Below are 11,223 nucleotides of genomic sequence, written 5' to 3' on the forward strand. Positions count from 1 at the left end.
CTCGCTAATACGTTTATTCAAATAGCATATGTACGCACACTCACACACACAAACATCACAGAATGAATAAAAGTAACCTATTTTGTTCCCTTACTTATATGACTGATAGTTTGCATTACAGTCTTTCCTTGACATCTCTGATAGTTTGCATTACATTCTTTCCTTGACATCTCTGATAGTTTGCATTACAGTCTTTCCTTGACATTTCTGATAGTTTGCATTACAGTCTTTCCTTGACATCTCTGATAGTTTGCATTACAGTCTTTCCTTGACATCTCTGATAGTGTGCATTACAGTCTTTCCTTGACATCTCTGATAGTGTGCATTACAGTCTTTCCTTGACATCTCTGATAGTTTGCATTACAGTCTTTCCTTGACACCTCTGGTGTTTTCAGGTCAGTTTCTAGCTGTTTCCAGACTACTGAAGGAAAAGGAATAGTAACGTCCATTCGGCTGGCATTGTGACGATACGCACAAGTCAGTTCATAGTTTTATGCATAATCTTGTCTGTATAGTTAGATAGATGGCTAGACAGACAGACAGACAGACAGACACATAACTACTGAATAAAGACACACACATGCCGATGACCAGGCAGTCCTTTTTTACCCGATAGTTCAGCCGTACTGTTTCTGAAGGATCCCAACATCTTTCTGTTTCCCTCGTTGACAGAAGACGGTACTCAAAATGTAAATCATAGGCCTTTAGATATATCTATCTATCTACTGATCTATATATATGTATATTTATTTGTTGTTTTTCTGTGTGCACAACGTACATTTGTCGTTTGTTGGTCATAATGTTTGAAAGTTTGAAATCTATTGCTGCAAATAATTATGTTCCTCATCTTCAACTGATGTTTCAGACAGCACACCAAATGTGGTGGTGGTGGAGGCGTGTGTGTGTGTGTGTGTGTGTGTGTGTGTGTGTGTGTGTGTGTGTGTGTGTGTGTGTGTGTGTGTGTGTGTTTTGGTGTTCTTGTTCTTATATTTGTTGATGTTGTTGCTGTTATTTTGCTTATATATATATATATATAAGGTATAAAGGTAGCGCTTTGAAAGCAGTTGGGCTGTATCTTTGTATCCATTGAAAAGGTACGACTTAAGATATGAATCCAGGATCACTCATATACACACACAAGCAAATGTGTTGTGGCCAAACTATGTTCTATATTTTATGTTTGAGACGAACTGAGGGAAAATGCCCCAAAAGAACATAATTATCAACAGCACTCTGTACAAAATAAACAGATCAATAAACCGCACCGAATAAAGAAAATACTAGATTTACCATGGTCGCTTATATTGCACAATCATATGGACAGTGAAGTACATAAAGCAGATTTTTTCCTTTAATACGAATCCAACTGTGTCGTCATTTGACTATTCTAAGCAAGAGAAACCATTTCCTAGTTACTGGAAAATACATCTGATATTAACTGTTTCAACTGCTGTGCAAAAATGCTTGGTGCAGGGACGAGGACTTTGCCACTACACAACATTCACCAGAAACATTAAACTTCAGGTGTATGTTTCATACACTGCATGCCATGTGAACTATGCTCACGAAAATACAAACCATAAGAAGGATCTCAAATGTCGAATAATTTCATAGAGAACAATATACACGTTATTTACATCCCATAAAAGCAAAACTTAGAGCATCAAATTGTGAATAAATGAATCCATGAAATTGCTGGGGAAACTCTCAGTAAAACACAGGGGATAAGGCATCTGGGGTGGTATAAAAAGTACAGGGAATAAGGCATCTGGGTGGATATAAACTCTAGAATATACACAGCACTGTAAAACTTCCAATCGTCACTGGAGGAAGAACTATGGGGGTACATGAGGAAGGGGAAATCACTCTGATCAGCATGACAATAAATAAGTCAATAAAACAACTGGCTCAGCACCGCCGCCACCGAGCCTCACAGAGCGCTGGCCGGAACAGGAAGTGACGTCACGGGCAGCGTGTGTAGCTCACGTGCTGAGAGCGAAGGGGGACCCGGGGATGTCTTCATCGCCCCACTTGACGTACAGGATGTGCTCCCCGATCTCCACCACCTTGTAGCTGACGGTGTAGGACGTGTTGGTGGCCTTCTTGATGCTCAGCTCGGGCTCCGGGTGCCCGCTGGGGGCGATCATGCCCACCGACAGCAGGGCTTCTCCTGCACGTGACCACCGTCAACACGTCAAGGTGTGTGTGTGTGTGTGTGTGTGTGTGTGTGTGTGTGTGTGTGTGTGTGTGTGTGTGTGTGTGTGTGTGCCGTCACGGTACTTATTAATGTTGTGTGTGTGTGTGTGTGTGTGTGTGTGTGTGTGTGCCGACACAGTACATATTAATGTTGTGTGTGTGTGTGTGTGTGTGTGTGTGTGTGTGTGTGTGTGTGTGCCGACACGGTACTTATTAATGTTGTGTGTGTGTGTGTGTGTGTGTGTGTGTGTGTGTGTGTGTGTGTGTGTGTGTGTGTGCCGTCACGGTACTTACATGTGTTGTGTGCATGTATGGTTAAAAGGGGGTAACACAGCGTGCGCATTGATTAATGTACTGTAACAGTTTACTGAAAAGTGAATCAACTTGATATTGTACATTGTTGTACTCCATTGTTCTGCATAGTATTCTATTCCACATTGCCTACCACAGCGAAGCATTGTTTTACTATTTGATTGATTAATAGTTCTCATTGATTGAGTGATAGTTCCCAGTTCAAGGAAGAACTAACTGATCCAGGAACGGAAAGCCTGGAAGCCATGGGACTGACGCATCGTGTGAAACAGGCCTTAGTATAACTACTTACGCACCTCCACATAGGTCCGACGCATCGTGTGAAACAGACCTCGGTACAAACAATTACACCTCCACCCTGTCACCCCTGTCCCCCACCTCCTCCCATCCGCCCCCACCCCCCACCCCGACAGAAGCTGACCAGCGTCTTTGACGTCGAGGGTGAAGGAGAGGACACGGTTGGTGAAGGCCTTCTTCAGGCCCTGGCCCTTGGCCGCCACCTTGGAGGCGTCTCCCCGGAACTTGCGGGTCTTGCCGCCCATCCCAGCCTTCTTCTCCACAGTCTCCACCACCATGGACGACTGCTCCAGGATGGGGGACGGCTTGCGGCCACCGCCTGCAGCACAGAGGGTGGGGTGGGAAACGGGTAAAACCCCAACGGACACAGTCCAAGTGGGTAACACGTCAATGGAACAAACCAACCCCAACCCGTTATATGAAATGAGAACCAAACTTCAGTCACCTACATGAAATGTACATTTAAAAAAAAAAGAGAAAAAAAGGGGAAAAGTATATATATATATATATATATATATATATATATATATATATATATATATATATATATATATATATATGTGTGTGTGTGTGTGTGTGTGTGTGTGTGTGTATGTGTGTGTGTGTGTGTGTGTGTGTGTGTGTGTATTGAAAATTGGGCAAAACACCAGTCACGCAACATATAATATGAAATAGAAAATAAAAGAATATCAGTTAATCCAAATAGAGTACAATCTGGTTTGTGCGAGAATCAGGCATCTGCACTTTTTTCAGCAGATGTGGTGTAGCGTCTATGGATCAGTCCGAACGCTTTGACACCTCCTTGAAACTGAAAGTGAAACTGACGACAGCAGAAGGCATAACTGTCGATCCTAATGCCATCGGCGTGTATTTGACATGAACCAGTACAGCTTATTTATTTAAACCAAAAAAACTTCTGAACAAAAAACCTCAACAATATGTTATAGTAAACATCGATGCATATGCTGATTGATTACTGCTGCGCATGAAAAGACAATGATTGTGGATATGCATGAAAAGACAATGATTATGGATATGCATGAAAAGACAATGATTATGGATATGCATGAAAAGACAATGATTATGGATATGCATGAAAAGACAACGCTTTGCTACTTGCACCAACAAACATGTTGATGGAATATGCACAGTGTAAGACCTTCACACAAAGTGTAAAACATTCTCGCCTTAGAACGCCTTGTGCCGTATTTTGAAATGTGTTTCAGACGAGTGAGTACATTCAAACTAGTATCCCATGACTTTGAAAAAAATTAGCTGCTGCTGACAGCTGCTTGTAAGTGTTTGTGGTCCTAAGAGAGAAGACCTTTTATTTATTTTTTTATTTATTTTATTTATTTATTTATTTATTATTATTTTTTTTTTTTTGGGGGGGGGGGGGGGGGGGGGGGGGGGGGGGGGGGGGGGGGGGTAGAAACTCATAAAAAAGATTGAAGAGGAAACGTAATGATAAAGTGGGTATTGGAATTTGTAATGAATCCCAAATTATATAATTACGAGCATAAAAATTATATGGGAACACAAAACAGTTGTAAAGATTATGGATGAAGTATAACTAGTGGATTTATGTAAATAAATCTATAATGAACTTTTATGGCTCACTTGGAAGAGACCAACCCCATTACAACAAAGAGGACTTGACTTATTGATATCCCATAATCTTGTTATTAATGTTAAAGATGCTGACATCATATATGGCTAAAGAAGTAATCGCCCTTTAGTTATAAGCTTTTTAATAGCAAAGTTGACTCAAACAATAATAACTACGTATCACATGATGCATTTCCTTTGAGACATAATTGTTCTAGCGATAATCTACACGAACAGTAAACAATCTTTACATATGATATGGTCAGAGCATAATGCTAGTTCATTCTCCGATACATACACTCGCATGCAATCTCAAGACAAATACATACAGGACGGAAAGGAAATACTTCGCGGAGAAGAACATGAAGAGCTAAAATGTGCAAAATATAGTAAAGAGATTAAACAAAAAGAAACGACAGCCCTGTTAAAAGAGCCGTGAAAACCGCACACAGAAGATCCATTAATGTCACACTGAATTACACAAATATGTTAACAACGTCTCAGTCAACAGATGATACAAGGAACCAGTATAATCACATTTCATAAGGCCTGTCAACTGGTCATTTAAGGGAACCAGTATAATCACATTTCACATCAAGGCCTCAGTCAACAGATGATACAAGGAACCAGTATAATCACATTTTATAAGGCCTGGTCAACTGGTCATTTAAGGGAACCAGTATAATCACATTTCACAACAAGACATCAGTCAACAGATCATATATTGGAACCAGTATGATCGCATTTCATAAGGCCCTGTCAACAAGTAAGGGAACAAGTATAATCACATTTCAACAGGCAGGACAATGCAGGCCTGACTAGCCATCATGGTTAGATCATATCAATGAGGACACGAAGACAACGTGGTATGGACAGGTTAAAGGAAATATGTACTGATTTGGACAGGTTAAAGGAAATGTACTTATGTACTGATTTGGACAGGTGAAGGCAGTTAAAGGAAATGCAAATATATACACATGTATTGACTGGGGCAGGTGAGGACAGTTAAAGGAAATGTACACATGTATTGATTCTGGCGAGGAAACAGAATGCAACAGCGTGACAGGAAACGTTATATAAGGTGGCGTCATATCAGGTGAGTCAGAATCATTTATATGGGGTTGAAGACATTGGGTATATATCAGAACCCAGGGGTTAACAAAAGGTGGCGGTTTGTAAAGATGGAACCGTTTAGGGGTGTTTACAACATAGGATAGGCTTTGGAACTGAGGGGCAGAGACATGCTGTGGGTGTCGGCTCACATTTGTTCGTTTACAGCAGGGCTGGGGCGGGTAGGGGAATCATGTTTACAGCAGGGCGGGCAGGGGAATCATGTTTACAGCAGGGCTGGGGCGGGCAGGGGAATCATGTTTACAGCGGGGCGGGCAGGGGAATCATGTTTACAGCAGGGCTGGGGCGGGTAGGGGAATCATGTTTACAGCGAGGTTGGGGCGGGCAGGGGAATCATGTTTACAACGAGGTTGAGGCGGGCAGGGGAATCATGTTTACAGCAGGGCTGGGGCGGGCAGGGGAATCATGTTTACAGCAGGGCTGGGGCGGGCAGGGGAATCATGTTTACAGCAGGGCTGGGGCGGGTAGGGGAATCATGTTTACAGCAGGGCTGGGGCGGGTAGGGGAATCATGTTTACAGTAGGGTTGGGGGCGGGTAGGGGAATCATGTTTACAGTGAGGTTGGGGCGGGTAGGGGAATCATGTTTACAGCGAGGCTGGGGCGGGTAGGGGAATCATGTTTACAGCGAGGTTGGGGCGGGTAGGGGAATCATGTTTACAGCGAGGTTGGGGCGAGTGGGGAATCGTGTTTACAGCAGGGCTGGGGCGGGCAGGGGAATCATGTTTACAGCGAGGTTGGGGCGGGCAGGGGAATCATGTTTACAGCAGGGCTGGGGCGGGCAGGGGAATCATGTTTACAGCAGGGCTGGGGCGGGCAGGGGAATCATGTTTACAGCGAGGTTGGGGCGGGTAGGGGAATCATGTTTACAGCAGGGCTGGGGCGGGCAGGGGAATCATGTTTACAGCAGGGCTGGGGCGCGTGGGGGAATCATGTTTACAGCGAGGTTGGGGCGGGTAGGGGAATCATGTTTACAGCGAGGTTGGGGCGGGTAGGGGAATCGTGTTTACAGCAGGGTTGGGGCGGGTAGGGGAATCATGTTTACAGCGAGGTCGGGGCGGAGGTTGGGGCGGGTAGGGGAATCATGTTTACAGCGAGGTCGGGGCGGAGGTTGGGGCGGGTAGGGGAATCATGTTTATAGTGAGGTTGGGGCGGGTAGGGGAATCAATGGCGGTGTCCGCTTGTTACCTGAGTAGCAGCCTGTTTGATCTGTAAATCAGACAATCATCAACATAGTTCACTTTGCAACTCCTACTGTTTGATCTGTAAATCAAACAATCATCAACATAGTTCACTTTGTCACTCTTACTGTTTGATCTGTAAATCAAACAATCATCAACATAGATCACTCCTTCAGATGAAAAGAACAACAAAAAACAAAACAAAACAAAGCACACATTTCATGGGGAGTCAATAAGTCCAGAATGGAGTGATGGGAATCCAAATAAGCCAACACACAATGACGTAGGCACGTATGCACGCACGTACACACGCACAGACAAACAGACAAACACACACACATACACACACATACACACCATTATCCTTTTTTTTTTTTATTATAGTAAAATCTTATGTTAATCCCAACTCACTCCCTAATAAAATCTGTGAAACAAAAAACTTAAGTGTGGAAAGATACAACAGGTTCTGCTGCGATCATTTGATGTGGAATGTGTTGACAATGTGGGGGATGTGGAATGTGTTGACAATGTGGGGGATGTGGAATGTGTTGACAATGTGGGGGATGTGGAATGTGTTGACAATGTGGGGTGTGTGGAATGTGTTGACAATGTGGGGGATGTGGAATGTGTTGACAACGTGGGGGATGTGGAATGTGTTGACAATGTGGGGGATGTGGAATGTGTTGACAAAGTGGGGGATGTGGAATGTGCTGACAATGTGGGGGGATGTGGAATGTGTTGACAACATGGGCGATGTGGAATGTGTTGACAATGTGGGGGATGTGGAATGTGTTGACAAAGTGGGGGATGTGGAATGTGCTGACAATGTGGGGGGATGTGGAATGTGTTGACAACATGGGCGATGTGGAATGTGTTGACAATGTGGGGGATGTGGAATGTGTTGACAATGTGGGGGCATGTGGAATGTGTTGACAATGTGGGTGTGTGTGGAATGTGTTGACAATGTGGGGGGATGTGGAATGTGTTGACAATGTGGGGGATGTGGAATGTGTTGACAATGTGGGGTGTGTGGAATGTGTTGACAATGTGGGGGATGTGGAATGTGTTGACAATGTGGGGGATGTGGAATGTGTTGACAATGTGGGGGATGTGGAATGTGTTGACAATGTGGGGTGTGTGGAATGTGTTGACAACGTGGGGGATGTGGAATGCGTTGACAACGTGGGGGATGTGGAATGTGCTGACAATGTGGGGGGATGTGGAATGTGTTGACAATGTGGGGGGATGTGGAATGTGTTGACAATGTGGGGGATGTGGAATGTGTTGACAAAGTGGGGGATGTGGAATGTGCTGACAATGTGGGGGGATGTGGAATGTGTTGACAACATGGGGGATGTGGAATGTGTTGACAATGTGGGGGATGTGGAATGTGTTGACAATGTGGGGGATGTGGAATGTGTTGACAAAGTGGGGGATGTGGAATGTGCTGACAATGTGGGGGATGTGGAATGTGTTGACAATGTGGGGGATGTGGAATGTGTTGACAAAGTGGGGGATGTGGAATGTGCTGACAATGTGGGGGATGTGTCTGCAGGTCCCTGGGTAAGGTTCTGGTCAGAACTGAAATACTGGGAAAAATAAAAACTTCACACAGCAACATTAGTCTGAATTCCTTATCTATCTATGGTTATGATAATAATGAAAACTAACAAACAACAGTAATGATAACTAACAACGAAAACAACAGCACCACCATCGTGTTCACTGCGGACTGGCCATGATGGCCACTTTGGTGACGCAGATGATGACAATGCATGACAAGGACAACCACTAAACGATAACCCAGACATTATAAACAACAACAGCAACAACAAAATCCATCCATCTTTGCTGTCCACACCCCCTCATTTCTAGCCCCCAACACCCCTCAAAGCCAGTAGCCACAAGAACCATGTACCATATAGACCCTGACAGGGTCTGACCCCCCCCCTCCCCACAGCGACAAGAACCATGTACCAGCCTGACAGGGTCTGATCCCCCTCCCCCCTTCCCACAGCGACAAGAACCATGTACCACCCTGACAGGGTCTGATCCCCCTCCCCCCTTCCCACAGCGACAAGAACCATCTACCACCCTGACAGGGTCTGATCCCCCTCCCCCTCTCCCCACAGCGACAAGAACCATGTACTACCCTGATAGGGTCTGATCCCCCTCCCCCTTCCCACAGCGACAAGAACCATGTACCACCCTGATAGGGTCTGATCCCCCTCCCCCTTCCCACAGCGACAAGAACCATGTACCACCCTGACAGGGTCTGATCCCCCTCCCCCTTCCCACAGCGACAAGAACCATGTTCCACCCTGATAGGGTCTGATCCCCCTCCCCCTCTCCCCACAGCGACAAGAACCATGTACTACCCTGATAGGGTCTGATCCCCCTCCCCCTTCCCACAGCGACAAGAACCATGTACCACCCTGACAGGGTCTGATCCCCCTCCCCCTTCCCACAGCGACAAGAACCATGTACCACCCTGACAGGGTCTGATCCCCCTCCCCCTTCCCACAGCGACAAGAACCATGTTCCACCCTGATAGGGTCTGATCCCCCTCCCCCTTCCCACAGCGACAAGAACCATCTACCACCCTGACAGGGTCTGATCCCCCTCCCCCTTCCCACAGCGACAAGAACCATGTACCAGCCTGACAGGGTCTGATCCCCCCTCCCCCTCTACCCACAGCGACAAGAACCATGTACCACCCTGACAGGGTCTGATCCCCCCTCCCCCTTCCCACAGCGACAAGAACCATGTTCCACCCTGACAGGGTCTGATCCCCCTCCCCCTTCCCACAGCGACAAGAACCATCTACCACCCTGACAGGGTCTGATCCCCCCTCCCCCTCTACCCACAGCGACAAGAACCATGTTCCACCCTGACAGGGTCTGATCCCCCCTCCCCCTCTCCCCACAGCGACAAGAACCATGTTCCACCCTGACTCACCGGACACGTTGCTCTTGTAGGGTGATCCGGCGATGGGGATGTTGCCGTACTTGATGGTGATGAGGTAGTCCCCGGGGCAGAAGGGGTTGTAGGTGAACTCGTAGCCGTCGTCCACCTCCTTGCAGGAGATGGCGGCCTTGGATGGGCCGTCCACAAACACCGCCAGCAGTCCAGACCCCGCGCCAGCCGTGTGTACCACGAACTTGTTCTTCACGCCTGGGACACAGGGCACAGCACGATCAGCACGTCACCATCCTGCTTCTTCTTCATCTGCTTCTTCTTCTTTCTGTCTCTTCTTCATCTGCTTCTTTCTTCTTGTACATTATACATTATACATGCATTGCGCATAACAACATCTATATGTGTATATCTTGGCGTGTCTCTTAGAACAACGGAGGATATGTAAGTTGTTGTTGTTGTTTGTTTTGTTGTTGTTGTTGTTTGTTTTGTTGTTGTTGTTGTTTGTTTTGTTTTGATTTTTGGTGGAAGACCTAAATTCTAAACGCTGTCCATGGCGGGGTCAACAACAACAACAACATTAACACTACCACAAACAACAACATCATCATCAACAACAGCAACAACAACAACACCACCACCACCACCACCAACAACAACAATACCACCACCACCAACACCACCACCACCACCACCAACAACAACACCAACAACAACACCACCAACTGACCACACTTGGCGTGCTCCAGAGCCTCCCCGGAAGCGCTGACCATGGCGGGGTCGGCGTGCATGGCGCCCACCATCATGGCGAAGGGGGAGTCCGGGATGTGGGCATCATTCAGCTTGACGTCCACGTAGTGCACGCCGTTCTCCTTGGGGATGAAGCGGACGCCGTACATGCCCTTGTCCATCTCCTGGATGAAGCAGTCCTCGTGGCCCCCGGACGGAGTGCGGACTGAGGCGTGCAGTTTGCCCGTGGCCCCGTTGAAGTTGACGGTGAACGTGTTGGGCTTGTCGATCTGGACACCAACATCATCGCGTGTCAGACTTCACGTGTCAGGCTTCACGTGTTGGGCTTCACGTGTTTCACAAACATTGCATTGTCTCCCTGCGTACAAAACTACCATCAGGCTTCACGTGCTTCACAAACTCTGCATTGTCTCTCTGTGTACCTAACTATCATCAGGCTTCACATGCTTCACAAACCAAACCCTGCATTATCTCCCTGCAGTAATATTACAGACATGAGTCATTACGTGCTTTCAAAACCCTGCAGTAATGCGAAATGAACAAACAGTACAGTCATGACGCAACACGTGTTAGAGAAATCCTGCATTATTGCCACCGTCCTTTTCATAACTGACGGTCACATCAACATATCAAGTCGATCTTTAAAAACACGTAACTGACGATAATCCCCACCCCAACACACACACACACACACACACACACACACACACACACACACACACACACACACGCAAACGCACACACACACACACACACACACACACACACACACACACTGACCGCCAGGTTCCTGTCCTTGAGGGAGTGCACGGTGACCTGTCTAGCCGCCCCGCT

General features: G+C 46.5%; 1 protein-coding gene across 3 annotated transcripts in view; it reads right to left on the minus strand.

Moving 5' to 3' along the window:
* The window catches only part of LOC143289858 (filamin-A-like), a 77,579-nt gene continuing 66,356 nt past the window's right edge, over positions 1-11,223 (minus strand). For 2 of the 3 annotated variants that reach the window (XM_076599063.1, XM_076599054.1), the window contains 6 exons: positions 11,170-11,223; positions 10,370-10,658; positions 9,682-9,897; positions 6,731-6,751; positions 2,930-3,124; positions 1-2,170 (listed from right to left, as the gene is read on the minus strand). The exon at positions 11,170-11,223 is cut by the window's right edge and continues 77 nt beyond it. In XM_076599063.1, coding sequence (XP_076455178.1) covers positions 1,983-2,170; positions 2,930-3,124; positions 6,731-6,751; positions 9,682-9,897; positions 10,370-10,658; positions 11,170-11,223 — 963 coding nt within the window. In that variant the 3' untranslated portion in view covers positions 1-1,982. The remainder of the gene's footprint in view (positions 2,171-2,929; positions 3,125-6,730; positions 6,752-9,681; positions 9,898-10,369; positions 10,659-11,169) is intronic. The other variant, XM_076599073.1, reaches the window with a different exon arrangement.

Source organism: Babylonia areolata, chromosome 1, assembly GCF_041734735.1.
Source record: "Babylonia areolata isolate BAREFJ2019XMU chromosome 1, ASM4173473v1, whole genome shotgun sequence".
Classification (NCBI taxonomy): Eukaryota; Metazoa; Mollusca; class Gastropoda; order Neogastropoda; family Buccinidae; genus Babylonia; species Babylonia areolata.